This window comes from Mizuhopecten yessoensis, unplaced genomic scaffold, assembly GCF_002113885.1.
Source record: "Mizuhopecten yessoensis strain PY_sf001 unplaced genomic scaffold, ASM211388v2 scaffold716329, whole genome shotgun sequence".
In the NCBI taxonomy this organism is placed as follows: Eukaryota; Metazoa; Mollusca; class Bivalvia; order Pectinida; family Pectinidae; genus Mizuhopecten; species Mizuhopecten yessoensis.
This window is the reverse complement of record NW_018480062.1, coordinates 598,843-617,881: the sequence shown is the minus strand read 5'-3', so window position 1 is coordinate 617,881 and position 19,039 is coordinate 598,843. Positions and strand designations below refer to the sequence as shown.

Sequence of the window (19,039 nt, the reverse complement as noted above, 5' to 3'; positions counted from 1 at the left end):
GGACATAGTCTTATCTGAGTGAACGCCGACTGTGTGTTACAGTCGGTTCTACCACCTGAAATGACAAAGTACTAGATTGCGGGGTTCCTCAAGGGTCGGTGTTAGGACCTTCGCTTTCATTGCTATGCTGATGACATACAAATGTACTTGGTCATCAAACCACAGGACAGTTGGGATACAATTTCAGAAAATCTGGAAGCTTGTCTGACAGATATCAGTACCTGGATGAACGCCAACATGCTAAAGCTTATTCAGGAAATGACGGAACTATAGTGACAGCAAACAATGGCTCTCCAGCTCAAGGTCGGTACCAGAACTATTGAGACTGTCCCAGCTGTTAAAAACCTAGGTGTATTCTTTGATAGTTCACTGAACATGGAGAAACAAGTGAATGCTATTGCCAAATCCTGTTATTACCAGATCAGGAACATCGGCGGTATTCGGCAGTTTCTAACTGCAGATGCTTGAATATTTTGGTGCATTCACTTGTTACCTCTCGGTTAGATTATGGTAACGCCCTGCTCTGTGGTATATCTGACAAACTAACTAGTCGTCTGCAGAGGGTCCAGAACACTGCAGCACGGCTGGTTACTCTTACTCGAATGAAAGAGCACATCACACCTGTGCTATATTCATTGCACTGGTTACCTGAACGATACAGGTCGTAGTACAAAATGTTGGTGTACACATACCAGGCACTGAATGGAACAGGCTCCTCAGTATCTACAGGAGCTTGTTACCCTGTATCAGCTGTCACTATCACTGCAGTCGGAGTCAGAATCATTGTTGTGTGTCCCAAAATATCGTTCTGTGATCTATGGAAACCGGTGCTTTGAGAGGGTTTCGGCCACGTTGTTGGATAGCTTACCATCTGCTATTAGAAAGTCAAATACCCTGGCCAAATTCAAGAGGGACATCAAAACTCACCTCTTCACGTCTGCGTTTTGGTTCTTTGCAAAGACCTCATGTAAATACCACCCTTTATTTGTTCATTTATGTGCACATTGCGATGAGTATCTGCTTGCTCAAATGTATCAAAGTGATTGTAAGTCTTTGTTTTTGTTTCACAATTATAACTAATACTATTATCCAAAAGTTGTAAAGCGCTTTAGAGAAATTTTACAAATGATATAGGGCGCTATATATGTTGTATATTATTATCATTATTCATGTGTGTATGAAGCAGACAAGGAAGTTTAGTAAATATACACTAAGAAATAGATAAGTAATTAAATATATAGACTTTTTCAAATAACCAATATATATGTTTTAATGGCCTGGATATGTAAGATTGTAAATTACAATGAAATCATGTTATATATTAAATCTTACTATTAGTATTAAAAAACACCTGTGCTTATTAACATCCTTGGTCAGATACTAGTAATGATTGTAAACTGCTAGTTTTGACTGATGAGTTAATCAGTCTACGTGTTTTATTGGATCCATGATACAAATGTAGGCCATATTCCACGACAATGATGGATCACCACTAAATATACAATTATAAATAGACTGCTGACAAATGGTTAAGATATACATTGTCCTGTGTATGTATGTTCATTTCACACCTAATAAACTAATCAAACCAGCATTATATTAAACGAACTGGCAGTAAATCAAATCTAGAACACAGTGCTGGTTTTATAGAGAATACCGCAGATATATATACATATATGTATATTGGTTTTTGGAGAAGGATCTAGGTTGCAAATAGATCATAGAAAGCATATGAGATTGTTAGTCCGTATGAAAATTATTTTCAATGTACAAGAATTATGTTGAAATATGGAGCAGTGTTAAACATTGTTGGCATACTGCATCTATTACCAATTTTATAAGATCAGTATGCGAGTCTCACATCACCCTATCATGCCAATTATGTATATTTCAACAAGAAAAAGGAACTATTGTTTAAAACATAACTGAAGATAATATAATCGTCTTTATGTGCCGCATATCACAATTTCTTCAAGTATTCATGTTTAAACATATGCTGTCTATATAAATATTCACAGAGAGCTATACATGATGTAAGTGTTTTATAATAAATATATATTTCTCTTGTTTACTTATTACGGCATGTGACGTCATGTGAAACCCTTTTATTGCGATTTGGATCATTTACAGGCTTCAGCACCATTAACTGCAACAAAGAATATACAATTAATCCCAAACAAATAAATAACTTCACACCAGTCGGCATTAAACTATTAAAGCTAGTAGCAGACGTTTCGTTATGTATTCCTTCCAAACCAACCGTTACAACAACAAATTACAAAATTACAAATAGCAAGGGTATATTTTCAACTAAAACATCCATATTATAATACTTTCCTTTTTTGAAATATGTGAAGCTATGCCTTAAAAACATCTTTTGATCTTCTCGAACATCTTCCGAAAAATCTTTTATCAAAACATAAATCCATGGTTGTAAAATTATGTTGGATAATCCCTTGTGAAAAATAAAATAAAGGCCCAAACGACATACTTTAGTATACTGAGGACGATATTGTTAAAATGGTTGAGTTGTTCGGTGGCAAGATTTTTCAGCCGACGGTAGGCATTCCTTTAGGAACAAACTGTGCCCGCTGTTTTCCAGCATGACTATAGCCTTGAAAAATAATACTGAAAAGAAAACCATACCTTGGGGGACTTTTATGAAAAAAGCTTAAAGACGAAATAAAATCCCATATTCATTGGGGCAAGACCAGGATTCGATCCCATGACTCTATATCGTTAAACTATCGCTCTAACCGACTAAGCTACACGTTCCTAGTCAACGAAAGTGTCCTGACACAACTACGCTACAGTTATACCGAAAAAGGAAATGGAGGGGAGGCTACAGTATATTTGAAACAACACAGTACAATGGGGAAAGGGATCGTTAAGCTATTGTATTTCCGACGACATTTTAGCTTTCGCTTTGTCACCTGGTTGTGTCGCCAGCGATATTACCTCCTTCTGGCGGTTATCTGATAATAAGGAAATAAGATTCATTTTGTTCAGTCCTGACAGTCACTCCATGAAAACCTGACCTCTTGTTGGTGCCAAAAAGTACAATAGTATTGGTGAGTGCATTGTCAATGACGATTTTGTGTTCCGATTAATGCGAGTAGTTAGAAACAAATAACCCGATGTTGCTGCCAAACATGTCCTCCATTATATTTCAAAATACTTCAAGAAATAGAGAAATCCTGTCGAAGTAAGGAAACAATGCAATTAACAGAGTTTATAATTATATAAGATAGTTGGTGCACCTTGTCAAAGAAGGAAGAAAAGGATGTTTGTCTGTCACATGTCCTACCAGATCTATTCATGACATTTAAATGAACCAGTTATATTGATTAACCCAGACTTTGTCACATGTAAGTTATAACATTTCGTAAACACACTTTTTGATAATAATGGTTCTTTAAAATGTCTAATTAATGTTTGTGCGATTTGTGGCACACGCAAAAAAACTAAATATAACCATGCACGGTATTTGCAGAGTAATAGAGTAATAATACTGATGCATATCTGTGATATAAATATTACACTTTCTTAATGAAGATGAGTGAATTCTTATTATAAAAGTGTTTATTTCTGCTTCCAGCAATATTCAAGCATCACTATGGCGTTGCCTAGAATGACCTTATTTCTCAAAAAAGAAATGGCCAATGGTGGAAATTTGTGTATGTCTTTGATGGCCAAAATGATTAGAGTTACTCCCCTTGTTACATTGACATAATGATCTGTGGGAGGTAATATTCTAATTGGTTGTAAAAGGACTTTTATAAGGGTACACAAAAGTAACAGTGTAATTGTGACCTTCTTTATTCTTGCATCAAGGATTAAATTTTGCTTTGGACGATTTTAATGGATGATAAATTGTGTCGGACTTGACACAAAGTTAATGACCTACAAAGTAGCTTGTGGTGACTGTATCAAGACCAACTCAGCATCAATAGAAATAGACCGAAACATTACACGGCTATCCATTTCAAATTTCATATCCATGGAGCAAACGTTTGTTTATAATTAGCGCTTTTGTAAGTCTACCACTAGGTACTAGAGAAGAAAGCTTATGCTAGCCTCTGTAAAAATGTTATTAGAAATACAGTCCGTCATTGATTTTTTCATTTTTATGTTACATGTGAATAACACATCGGAATACATTTTTTATGTATTAACACTTATTTATAAACATGTGTATCTTGAAAATTAAATATAATAAAATGAATTGTTCATACATTTTTATTTAATTTGAAAGATTCTATATGTAGGCGCCGTTTGTTTTGATAAGAAACTAGCAATATGATACAGTACCCGACGACAAAGATTACACCTTTCCAAAATGATAGATTGCGGTAAATTATACGCCTTGGCTGACATATGCATAAAGCGAATCATATCAATTGTGTGCATGTGTTTGTCTTATAATCGGTCACAAATGGTAATGAACGTTTTATACTTAAATGTTGTGTTACAATAACACTGTCGCCAGGAGGCGTTGCTGTCCGATGAATCTAGTAGTGTTTTACCACTTGTTTGAACAATGTACACAAGAAGACAAGTGTTTAGTGGATGGAAGTGGACATGGTTTTACAGCAATGTAAGTAGATCGACATATTAAGAAAAAAATGATTGACCAATCATTGTCCATTCATCTATGCGATTGATGGTTTTCTTACAATGTAGGCCGGCGGATATGTCAATCACTGCAATAGGCCATAGATCTTGTGACACACTGCTTCTTACTTTCGTCACCTATTTACATGGCTCGCAATTGAAGCATCTAAGGACAAATATCTAAAAGAAGAAAATCAAAAGAGCAATATAAAATCATCCCATGTTTACAAAGCAAATTATGTCGGTAGACAACGATTTATAGTAACCGGCTTCTTAGTCATATTACGTTAGACATGGTTTGTCATATAAATAATGCAGTGGTATATACCCTACTTGATGAAGTACCTGGAAAAGTAGAACACTGTCAACGAATAATGATTTACCACATATTTATGACAACCACCCTCTCAGTATATTGTCTTTATATCGATATTTTCAATAATGTATTGGTTTGGTTTGCTTGCATTTTACGGCCTATTACCAGCTATAGCTATTTAAGAACGTGCCAGGTAAAAAGTAGTAATGAAGGTGTTTGGTGTAGATTTTGTTATTGGAAAAAACACCTTAAGGGGCCAGTTGGAAAATAAGATAACAGACATGGGTTAAAGTTGGCTAATCTTTATAAATTTATAAAGAAACATCAATTTCTCAAGCGTAATTTGATGTAAGTACTGTACCCTTTGACACATAACGGAAGTAAATTTGGAAATACATAGTTATTACGATCACAATCATTTTAAAGATCTTATCTGCAAGTTATGTTTATGTCACAGGAATTATATTTCATCTGTAACATGACACTGTAATGCCGTCTGCGTGTTTTCATGTCGAAACACGTTGTTAACGGGACCCACGCCCAGGGTAATGAAGTTTCAAAATCGGATGTAATGAGTATTATATTGTGCGTTTTCAGTAACTATTTCTGATGTTGTTTAATTAGCAACAATATTTTTGTTTTATTTTGGTATCATCTCATAGCGAATTCTAGATATACAAATGTGATGCTTGGAGAAAACGAATTGCGCGCAACGTCCATATCATCGTTCCTAAATAATGTCTAGTTTCTATTAATTTTATTAGATTATACTGCTTTCCTGGTGATCAATGATATGTTTTAATGACCTCAAACCATACACAGAACATAAATTATAATTTTATGAGATGAACTGGCAGAAGGAAATTTTCGAATCGATCTGTATAGTAAGTTGTGATAAGGTGTATCAGTGTTACCTCGCTACTTCCTAAATGCCGAATGCTGTCTGCAAATGTACTTAAGTTGATCGATGTATAAAAAGCAGTAAGAAAACAAAGTGTGTGCAGAAAGGTTCACCACAGGCAGTAATGACAATTGATTATTAAAGTTCGTGTGTTCCGTTTATAGCACTTTTAAGGTAACACTCGTCAAAGCTTTAAACGTTTCAGTGATATCATCCATTATGTTTAGTAGTTGTATATTTCCCTATCCAACAGCTAGGCATTAGTTCTGTTCTATGCATCACTACAACGGTTTTCCAATGATCGATATGAATGGTCACTGTTATTAACAAACAGTTGGATATTTCAACAATGCTAGCAACTGAACAAGACTCCAACACATACAAACTTGGAATACACGCAAACAGTTAAAAACCAACACAGAAAGAAACATTGAATGTAAAGCTTAATGAAACTATTGATCGATTTCAGTATAAACACATGCACAAACAACTTCTCAGTCGCTGGTTAGACACTTCCAGACTGACCATTGACTAGATTAGGGCTACCTTGACTTAAGTTGTGTTTTTATGTATTGGCCTCCATATATAATGTATATCAGTCAACAAGTAATATTTTAAGTACTGTTGTGTCAACAAACACGGCTCTTTTGTGATTGTTACTGTTGTTATTAACTATTTATAATTGTTAATGCTATTTGATATTAATAAGTATTGATGAAATCAATGTTTATTATTAACTATTTATAGATTGATTAATTAATTAATTAATAGTAATGAAGTTAATGTACTTATAAATCTCTTTAAAAAATATATATATATTTTACGAAAATTGCAAAAAACACTGTCTCAGCCTTCGGTGTTCAACAGCTAGTACTTGCACTGGTTAATCAAACACCAACTTGATATTTATTCATTTCATAGAATTTGGGACCAAAAAATGTTGTAGGTCATCTATCATCACTTAACTTGGACATACATGTAGATTGGACATTATGTTTTATACATTTACATATAACTGTACTGCGATTGGGGCAGGGCACTAGTGTTGACCACGCAACACAGTTTTATGGTCAGGTGGTGCAGTGGATAGCGCACTTGCCTTTCTCCAAGGCGGCCGGGGTTCGATTCCCCGATCGGACGTGAAAAGGTTGGGGTCACCTGCCCGATCGCGTGGGTTTTCTCCGGGTACTCTGGTTTCCTTCCCCCACTAAGACCCCCACGCGCTAACATCCAGGCCAACAAGAGTGATTAATATAAGTTGAAATAACTTGTTTCATAATTGTTGTAAAACAAAATAAAGTTTATAGGAGCTCAGTTTGTTAGAGCGACACTCTAATGATCCGAAGTATATACAATGTAGTTCAAATCCTGGCCTGATCCATTTTTGTCGCACTTTCTTTTTTAAAATTAATTTTTAATTTCTTATCTTTTTTCTCCAGCAATGTATTTACTGTTTCCAGATAAGATTTATCAAAACTATAATGTAACCGGAAAAAAAAGAATCTAATGCATAATTACAGTTTTTGGCAAGGGAAGGAGTAGCCTTATGTATGGTATCTCACTACTTCTATTATCATGATTAACACCTAACAAGGCTGCAACTCATAGTCGTCTCGTTGTCTTACTTAACGTTGTTATTGACAGTTAACAACGATAAAATGAGGTGTTTTGTGTCTCCTATATCGGTTTTGACATATTATATCTAATATTTGGTTGTCTTTTTATATTTAAAAGCATTGCTGACAGTTAGCATATCAGTTCAATTTCGTGTTTGCCTGTCTTTTATACAATAATATTTCTATCTTTGAATACTATTTCTAATATCTTGCTATATGTTAGGTCCAGTGATTTATTTCCAAGTTATGGTAAATTTTGAAGTTATAGTTTATTTTTTTTTATCATAAAATTAATGTGATATTGCATGGTAAGTCAGAGTATGTGAAGTTTTCTTGTAGGTACATATATAAAAAAAACTATTGTACATACGCTTACAGCGTAGCCGAAATCGACAACGATTTTGTGGACAACTCGTACACATTTTACACCTTTGTGTGCATACGCTTCACTGGTCATTTGTTTGTTGAAGGTGATAGTGTACATATCGTACTGGTCATCGAAACGTCACATAGACAATTTTATTGGCTGTGTAAAAAAGAACTTTTCATAATCCATACTTACCAATGCAACCTGAAGAAAATGTTTAGAAATAGTGAAGTTTTCTTTGTTTACCTCCCTTCCCCTATAGGACACGACCATAACATTGCTGGGGGTTCCCCTTCATCTATTGTTATGACAAATGTATTTATTTTTTTGATGTGTAATGTAGTTTTTGGAAAGACGGGGGATTTTTCCAGAGGATTAATGGGTTTTTTCAAAATCTTGTGAAAGGGCATTTGTACTGGTAATTTATGTAAGTAGGTATAGACTACAGTTATTTGTTACATGTATGTCATTTTCTGTTCTTTCTATAAAATTCTCTTATTTGTCTTCATTAAGACAAATGCAGGTGACTTAGTTCATGCATTACCTAAGTTTCCGTTTGCGTTGCAGCTTCTTTACTTTCCTCGTTTTGTCAACGGTCGTCATGAAGAGTGTTACATTCGGTACGTCAACTCGCATTAACTGATAGCCTCTCCGATTGTTTTTGTGGAGTTTCCGATGGCTAACATTTTCCTTCACTCTCCCTTCGGTTCCTGGTTTTTTCATTTCGCAATGAGAAATCAACATGATGTTCCGGTTTTGTCTTTTTTATGTTGACGGTATTACTGTTCCGGTTTTGTCTGTTTTATGTTGACGGTATTACTGTTCCGTTTTGGGTTAGCTAACGACGTCGTAAATATGTATAATGTTAATTAACGCCATGGTCTGTTTTTGCGTTAATTCTTCAAAATAATATAAACTTTATTTTACAACAATTATGAAACAATTTCTTTCAACTTATATTAATCACTATTGTTGACCCGGATGTCAGTGTGCAGGTGTCTTATTGTGGGAGGAAACCGGATAACCCGGGGAAAACACACGTTGTCGGCCAGGTGACCCATACCTTTCACGCCCGATCGGGGAATCGGACCCCGGCCGCCTTGGTAAAAGGCAAGTGCGCTATACATTGCGCCACCCGACCACCCTTAGTTAGTCTTTGTGTGTTGATGGTATTGACGCTTTAATAGTATTTGTCCTTGCATGTTGGTGCTTTGGTATACTTTGTCTTTGAGTGTTTACGTGTTGGAATCATTTGTCTGATTTACACATTGCAATATTGGGTTTGACTTAATGCAGAAACCGAGTACCAATAATGAAACGATGGAAATTTCAATCACACAATGTGCATTGTACATACGTGAATGTCCGCATTGTTTTACATTAGTATCAAGGATGTACGCATATGGCAATGCAGAGGAATGTTACACCTTAATTGGTTTTTCCTAATTACCCGACAAACTTCACAACACATCTATGTTGTATGACATCGGTATGTGGGCGAGTGTCTTCAAACAGAGAAGCAATACTGTTAAAATACAATGTACATATTTAGGTGCATTTCGCGCTTAATTTATGAACGTACCGATAAAAGTTCTTGCATGTTGTTTTCTATTCCATATTTTCGTGGTGCGCCAATTCATAAATGCGCTAATCTATTAAAATTCGAAAATATGCTAAAATTTGAGTGCGTTTAGAACTTTTGTACTAATTTGTATTGTCTCTGTATTTTATCTAGAAAACAGAAAATATAAGCGATAAGAAGAAAGACTATGATCATGAGATAAACCACGTAAGTTAATTCCTGAAGTTTGAGAAAATGCAGAGGTCTCAAACTTCAACTTCAATCGTTAAATGTTGACCTTAACCGGGTCTTTAATGTGAAACCAGATACATATATCATGTGTTTCATAAAGCTTTGAGAGTAGACAGATATATATGGAATAATTAACAAAACAACTGACCAAATTGTTCTCCACCAGAATGACCTATTTATGCAAGGAAGTTTTTCTTTGTCACTTTTCCAATTCTTTGTATAATTTACTGTCATCTATCGTCAGCTTTGCAGAAAAAAAAGAACAAAAAGAGAAAAGGCACAAGAAATACATGATTTCGCTGGGACCGTTACGTCTTAGCATTCATCAAGTAAAAATATGACGAACTTTGTCAGTTTATATTATGATCCGGATGTCCCACTGAAACGTGCCAATTCCTGTTGTAGATCATATACCGCAGCCAAAAATAGCATCATGACAGTGTAGGTCATTTGTTTCATTAGATGGGAAACACATTTATGACAGAGACATAATGGATTTTCTAGATTGTAGAAGTGGCCTTTGTTATAAAAAAACCCGTGTATGTAACATGCCAGACAGACCTCTGCAAAGACACGCAATAACTCATTATCATAGGCATGACAAGGTTTTATTGAATTAGTCATCAGTTTATTCTATTCTTAAAATTGGAGTGACCAGATGGTGGCTATAAATACATTTTATTTGTATTGGGATTAATTAGGACCAAACTGTAAAAAATAACAATAATAATAATAGATCACACATTTAAGAAAACCACAACAAACTTTTAATTTAAACGATAATAGATGCAAAAACACAACACTTGTAAATGAACACGAAGAACGGAGACAACATATTGAATATCTTTTGGGGAAAGGCGTTTCTCTTACCCTGGACAGGTGTATCCGCACTTTTACCGGTGTGGTATTTCCTTGTCTCACCCTAGGGTTGAGACGAGGGGATTCCCCTGAATTTAGCCTGAGACGTTAACTTTACATTGTGTATATGATACACAATGGGAGAACAGGGTAAGAAAAAAAAGAATTATTCACCCCCTTGTGGGTGAGATAGGGGAATCTCACCCCACCGGAAAAAGATTCGGCAAAGCCTCGTGTTTGGCAACTTAAGAATTTCCCCCCTCGGGTTGAGACCCGCCAGGGGGTGAGATATTCTATTATTCTTTTACCACATATGGAATCCTCCATGATGTCTCAGATCTAATCCAAAGAATGTGTAGGTACTAAACGATTAGTATACAATGAAGTTTGAAGGCTGTTAAAAAAAACATAAAAATAACTGTGTTTTCTTATATAGACACAAGCCTAAATAATAGCGAACCATGACTACTAGTTCATAAGATAACAGTTTATATCAAGCTATCAAGACAGAATAAAAAGTCGAGTAAACGGTGATTTATTTAAATGAATTACTAAACAGAGAAGACAGCAAACAAATCAACAACAATTTAATGTTACTAACGACGGGCTCAAGTTATTCCAAACATACGGATAAGGCTAATAGGGTTAAACGTTCTATGAACACCTGAGGTAATTGAGTGGTGTACCTGCTGCAGGCGGTTTGTTAATATATCTGTCTCCTTGTGATAGCGGGAATCTGATATGGCTTAAGAAAACTACAGTAACTCACTAAACAAGAGGCCAGAGGGCCTGTATCGCTCACCTGAATATCTTGGAGATGCAAATGTCAATGCTAATATCATGATTGTATTTGTCTCTTTATGTCCAGCGATTGTATATATAGTTTTGGGGTGGAGATCTCAACCGTTTCAAAGTTACGATCCAGGAACTAAGTCTCCAAGGGTGGGGTCAGACCCTAGGGCCATCATATAAGAATATTTGTCATCTTTCCTTAGATGATGAACGTTTATCAGGGAATGACAACAAACGCTTGAAGGACTTTGTTAAATCCTGGCCATGGGTGAACTTTTTGCAATGAAGCCAAAATCAAAATGGTAAAAAGGGAGACGACGCCAAACCGTATCCATAATAGATCAGGCTTTTGAATTATGATTTTTCCTTAAAACCCATTATTGGTTAGAATACGGATCTGTCTCGGTTTTTCGATATACTAAACGTTTACTCGCTGGCTCTACTAGTTGTTTATCCCAGCTACTATCCGAGCATCTTACTACCGTTCAGTAGCATTAAATCAAGGTTACAGTCATATTGTGACGCTGTAAACTCCGGAAGTTGAAGTCACGGACTGAGAACTTTGAGCATAATTTCCTTTCAAAATGGTCCTTCTGACAAAAGCCAGAAAATATGGACTTGAACACTTAACACTACCATAACTCATATCAAACTAGGGACGCATTCGTTCTCCTATTATGCTAGTTTTCTTTCTCGAGAAAGGTGATATTGATATATCATGGTAAACTATTTTGGAGCATAATTTGTGAAAAGCACAACAAATGCCGAAATGAAATATTTGTAGAATGAATTTGTCAGAATGATTGAGTTGCTGGTTGACAAGTTGTTGTGATAGGGGGCAAAATTGTCAAGCAGACGGTAGGAATAAACTATGTCTTCTACTGTCCGACTTGTTTACGTTTTCATATTTTTCTTATTTCATATTTTGGCAAGAGGATGCGTTAAACATACTATGGTCACCAATGTGCCATTGCACATTTGCTATAAAGCCATGCAAAATAGGACGGGACTCCTGTCATTAAATAAACGACGGTGATATACTCTAGCCATGTCGTACACGAAGGGATTCCAGCCATGTTAATCGTTTCTGGTTTCCAATCACTTCGAACATGACTCTTTTCCGTAAATAAACGGGACTCATGTCACTTCAAACCTGCCGAGGCGTCCCAACTTCTCCCATCAACACGTGACTCTAGCTTTACCAAATAGAACGGTAACTAGCCATTCCGTACATAACGTAGATCAAGCCATCCTAAACATTACGGGTCTTTAACCAATCCAAACATAACTAAATCTAGCTTGTTCCAAATACGACGGAACCCTTATCATTTCAAAAAGAATCCTACCAACGGCCACGATTTCACAATTACGAAGACATGTTTGATAATCAGCAACATCCAAATAAGTATCTACTTTTCAATGTTTCTCCATTATATCAATTTTTATTTTTAAGAGAGGAGTAAAAAAAATTACACAAATATTTAGAAACGCGCTGCGAACTCGATGAACCCTGGTTTATAAAGTTTGCACAATTCGCTTCCGATGATTTTCTAGTTGTTTTGTTTTCTTGATTCTGTTGCTTTCATCCTCTGATGTCAGCGTTGACTCACAATGGTATACATAATACAACGATTGTACATTTTAAACAGTACGTTAGACATGTTACACACATACAATTATTTCATTTAAAACATATATCTGAGTCAATCAAGAAACTCTTACAAACACAATTATTAAAACAATCAGGAGCTTGTCATCAATCAATGTAGCATTATAAAAGTGAATTCCTGTCGTCATCCTCCGTCACCGCCCATTAGTTCGCAGTGTCAACACTGCCGACGTACAAATGTAGAGGATATGAACGGTGGCCGTACATTGGCCCAACATCCTTACACTGTCAATCAGTCTGTGACGCTGGTACAAATTCAACCACTGACGGGATGTTTTTATATACCACCTTACGTAGGACGGTCCTAATATACCTACAAGGTACATATATCTCCCGGTAGTGTGTTGTGATGTTGGGATAAGATAAAACGTTAGTTTGCGGTTAGGAACACACACAATTTGTTAATTTGACTGTGATACTTCAGGTGAGTTGGTGATGGGATTTGTCATAGAACGTTGGCGTTTGAATGTGTGTATTTATCATAATTTTTTATAAATAGTAATGCTTGTTCTGGAAAATATTGCCTGTCATTGCACGTTGGCGTTTCAATGTAGTATACATTATGTCCCAGAACGTATAAATACGGAAGCATTTTCATTTAAGACTGAATTTTGTTTGACTTCCAAAAGAATAGGTAAAATAACGACGAGTATTAAACTTACTATTATATATAAAAAGTAATATCTTAAGTTGCGTTAACGTTTATCGTGACGTTTCGAGTAAGGTATCGGAACGTGGTGCTTTAAGTGTTTCAACCAAATTGTTTTCAATTCATTAATCTGAAAGCAAAATACTGAATGGTCAACACAATTAACTACCTATTTTCTGTGCGATGATTTGTCCTTTCGAATTCTCTTTCGATTTTTTCGTGATGTTCTGACGTACTAGTTAATTTATTTCTATCATATATTTATTTTAGATGACATTTTTTTTCTTTTTTTTTCAGAAATATATTTCAACCCAGAATGAACATCTCGGTAAGTTTTTGCATCGTATGGTTACTGTCAGTTTTGGTCTCGGAGGTAAACCTAACTGCCCCGGTGCAACGCCCTAGGCTGAACACCGATCTGCGACGACAACAGCATGCTGCTAGGGGCGGTTTCCGACACCCGCTTCTCAGACGCCAATTTAACTATAGACCAGCCACAGAGACCATTTACCACCATGGCCACTCACATACGTACATCCCGCGTCTTACAAACAATGTCAAACTTTCCCCACAGAACCTGCAGAATCTCAGGGTGAAGAACAATATGGATTACCTGCCCCGTTGGGTCATAGAACGTTTTCCTCAGGGTCGCAATCAGAGGCAATACGGATTCTGTGATAAACAGTATGGAATTAACACGATGCTGCCGGAGATTACAAAGCTGTTCCCAGGCAGGTTTATGTCAGAGAGGAGTATCCGCGACTCTGACAGGGAGCGGAGACACCGGAGGCTACAGAGGCGTAGAGACGAACAATGGGAATTCAACCCCACCAGCAAAATTCGGGACACCAGTACATTATCCGATAGTGAGGCGCTTCGACTTGACGGTAACACAGTTGAGGTGCAACGATCGGCGTTCCCCAACAGTCAAATACTAGACACTAACATACAACGCAACACAGATTCCAATATACTGTCTTCATCTAGAAATCAGTTCAATAGCATACAACCCCTTCCGCAGGCTAGTTCTGGACAGGCGGCTCGGCCGATGGACCCAAGAGCCTTTAGGTGTGAGCCGACCTGCTGTGATACGTGAGTACTAGAATTACTTCTTTGACACCAGGGCCCGTATTCATGAAACCGTTCTCATGCTCAAGAATGGATTTTGTGCTCAAGCCTAAATTCTGGTTCTGGTTATAAATTATTTTAAAATTTTATTTTGTCAAAGTGATAAAAATTGAAGAGGCTTGAAGCCGAATACTGTTTGCAATATCTACAATTGACATTTTGATCGTTGACATGATTTAGGCGAGTTACAAGAAAGCTGGCTTGAGCACAGAATCCATGCTTGATAATGAGAACGGTTTCATGAATACGGGCCCAGTATCCCAGAAATAGGGCTATATATAATTATATCCAATACAAAATGGCACTTGTTAATTAATGTGTTCCGCGTGCATGCATAATCATGAAAGCGTAATGTAGTAAGCTATTGTTTATTTTTGTTAATCAAGTATCACGCGAACAATTATTATCAAATTAATAAAACTAGAGTGAAATATGACAAACAAAAGTCGAAATCTTTGAAAAAGAACAAGAATAATTAGATCATGTGTTCCAGAAGGGTAAACGGTCGAATCCAAAAAATGTCATGTCGTATGAGCATATCAAAAAAACATCAACCTTCATATCAAACTCCTGCTGTACAATGAACTTGATGTTTGTACCTGTTAGTATTTGTATAATCCTATTATACACTACAGGGAGAGAATATATGGATAGCAGTACACATTTGTTAAAAGTTTTCGTCGCTCATTATGATAATGTATAAAGATGTGAACATTCTCGTGAAGGTGCAGCTAGTTGTTTTTTACTTTGACACAGTATATATATGTTATAGTTATACTACATTAGGATGTGAATGTTCCGTTAACTCCGATTATTTCAATTATTTGATATTTACAGGGAGAAACTACATGTGGTCTATGAAAACGTTACTATAAACAACACGACGTACTCGGTCATCAACCTTGAAGAAGAGAAGCAGTTTATAAATGTCGGCTTTTGCCCGTAAGTTCTACCATTGACTTTCCTTTTTTGCTTAAACTCAAACGACAAATAGGCATTCTTCACAAAATGATTTGTTATTTTTTAGTTAAAAAGAATGAGATAGTGTTGATAGTTGTTTTTACGACAGTGGTATAACGAATGTTTTAAACGTGCTGTCATTAATCTTATTTGGTTCAGTTACTTGTAATGCATGATGTAATACGACATTGCTCAAGTGGGGTTTTCCACTGAGCTTGTGGTTTACTAAATGTGCAGTTTTCTACAATGTCGTATGACAGTGTAACATTGAGTACAAACATATTATAGTTGAAGTTAGTGAATAAACCTGACCTATCACAATATATACAATAACTGGTAAAGTCATATAACCTGACCTACCACATGAGTACAATAATTGGTAAAGTCATATAACCCTGACCTACCACGATATATACAATAACCTACCACAATATATACAATAACCGGTAAAGTCATATAACCTGACCTACCACATGAGTACAATAATTGGTAAAGTCATATAACCCTGACCTACCACGATATATACAATAACTGGTAAAGTCATATAACCTGACCTACCACGATATATACAATAACCGGTAAAGTCATATAACCTGACCTACCACATGTGTACAATAATTGGTAAAGTCATAAAACCCTGACCTACCACGATATATACAATAACTGGTAAAGTCATATAACCTGACCTACCACATGTATACAGACTGGTAAAGTCATATAAACTGACCTACCACATGTATACAATAACTGGTAAAGTCATATAACCTGACCTAAAACAGTATATACAATAACTGTTATAGTCATATAACCTGACCTACCACAATATATACAATGACTGGTTAAGTCATATAACCTGACCTACCACAATGTAGCCGGTGACTAATTAAGTCAAAATAACAACCTACCACAATAAATCAAAGACTGGTAAAGTAAAAAAGATGATATACCACCACAATATATTCAAAGATTGTGAAGTCATATAACCTGACCTTCCACAATATATACAATAACTGGTAAAGTCATATAACCTGACCTTCCACACTATATACAATAACTGGTAAAGTCATATAACCTGACCTACCACAATATATACAATAACTGGTAAAGTCATATAACCTGACCTACCACAAGATACTCAAGGACTGGTTTAAGTCACAGTCCTAACATACCACAACATACACAATAGCTGTCATAGTCAAAGATACGTAGTTATCACCTATCATAAGGTATGTAATTACTAACGTGGACATTCAATAGATATAGCCCTGACCTCCCACAGGATACTCTCCTGGAATAGTTCTGGACTGGTTGTAACAGTATATACAGCAATAAGTCAATTACATATTCTATTATATTGCCGTGTATAGTGATAAGTCGAACCTGGTGATGTCCTGTTACGATATATACTATGAGTGGTCTAAGAATCGTCTTGACCTATCTAACCCACCAGGTGGTGAAGTAACGTTTGTCATATATATTGACGTCACTATATCGTCTGATACACACTGCAGATGACACTCTATCATACCACGTAACCACATCGACATCGTAGATTTTTTCTGGACTTTTTTACGACAGGTGATTGAAGGCTTATATCAGTCATGGAATAGTGTGTATTGTGTATACGTACATCTCGTAAGTGTGCGATACTTTAGTCTGGAAGTAGACATATTACTGAATGAGAGAACATAGTGTTTCATTATTGTAAAATTATATAACGCAAAAATCTAACTTTTTCGTTGTAAGAAAAGCACTGTACCTAATAAATCTTATATGATCTTATAACACGTCGATGCTTTAATGTATTAAGCGTTTAAAAAGGAACTGTTAAAAAAGGGTAATGTAAGGCCATAATTAATCATTGTAATTCAAGAATAATCAAATAAACAGAACATTTTAGAAAAACTTTCTTTTATCTCAGTTAAAATCATAATCATATAGCACTACGAGTATTTTATGAAATGAATGGCTAAACACATAAATGCTTTTTACACGATAAATAAAACTCCAACTGGTGACGTCATACAATTGACTTCGTCATGTGCATATGCTAGTGACTATTTTGGCGTTTACTTCCTCAAATAAAACTTATGTGTCAACGCTCTTTTTGTTCCCTAGGGACACGAATACGTGTGGATTCGGCAGCTGTTTCCAACATTACTCAACCCAGTACATCGCCATTTGGAACATCACAGTGGATTACTGGCCTCCAGTTGACCTTGCGGCTCACGAATTCCCTTCACACTGTTCTTGGATTGGATAAGAGAGCCACACCTTAGAAGGCAAAGTTCAAATGCTCCTAGGTCACACCTCGGTACATATCCTCGACACGGGTCATGATCTTCCAGCGAGAAGTCCGCTAGGTATATTACACCACGATCATATGACTTGTGTGAGTTGCAGGTCACGCCCACTGAGAAGGCGGTATCGTTTCCCTCCATAAAATGCCCACACAAGGACGACTCGACTGAAGGCTTGTTCAAGCTATCGTCCAACAGAAGTGGCACGCCATCCATACATTTTTTAACAATGCAATTTCCGTCTGTGATAAATGAAAATTAAAGCTTTATTTTTGTAGATTGTTTTTAGTTATTTTCATATCTTGTGAATGCTGCTTGTAAGGATGGTAGCGTTAGTTAATCATAATATTGAAATAACAAACATCTTAAATGACACTGTTTACATGCAACACTAGTTTGAAATTAATTGTTTTAACATTTTCAAAAGTATTTTAGGCACCTCAGGATTTGAACATTAGTATATGATTTAAACCAACTGGCATGTCTCCTTTGATACGGTAAATGTTCTCTACTTTAAATCTGCTGCTTAAGTTTATATATTCAAAATACATTTTAAGACGGTTGAAACAATTAAAGGGAGTTACTTTTGTTGTAATTGTAGGTAACACAACTAGAAAAATTCAGACCTCCAAAAAGTCTCTGAATTGAAGAAAGTACTCTCTACTGCTAGAATATAAACATTTTGCGCAAAAATAAGAAATATTCCGTTTGGACGTCAATTATATTATCAACAACAATTTTTTAAGAAAAATGTCTTTAATAAAAAAAAACATTAAGCTTTTGATATCGAATGTTCTATGTTTAACCTTTCTGATAAACAAAGTGTTTTCACTAATAAAAACAAAAACACAAAAGCAATAATAACAATAACAGGAGGTAAGCACAATGTGTTTTACTATCTTATTTAATATCACTGCTCTTTATAACAGGGAGATATTCTTCAGACATGGTGTTCTTCTTTCACGAGTTGCGTTATGAGGCTTTATATTGCACATTTCCCTACTGCTTTATTTCTACTTATCTTTCTGAACACTTTAAAAATGTATTTTCATTGGT

The 19,039-nt window shown here is 35.8% G+C and overlaps 1 protein-coding gene across 1 annotated transcript; it reads left to right on the top strand.

Moving 5' to 3' along the window:
• Window positions 1–4,515: 4,515 nt before the first annotated feature.
• Window positions 4,516–18,245, top strand: LOC110443163. The gene is made up of 4 exons (XM_021487202.1): window positions 4,516–4,597; window positions 13,893–14,687; window positions 15,561–15,665; window positions 17,802–18,245. The coding sequence occupies exons 2-4, from the start codon at window positions 13,912–13,914 to the stop codon at window positions 17,944–17,946; spliced, it is 1,026 nt and encodes a 341-aa protein (XP_021342877.1). The 5' UTR covers window positions 4,516–4,597; window positions 13,893–13,911; the 3' UTR covers window positions 17,947–18,245.
• The last annotated feature ends 794 nt before the right edge of the window (window positions 18,246–19,039 follow it).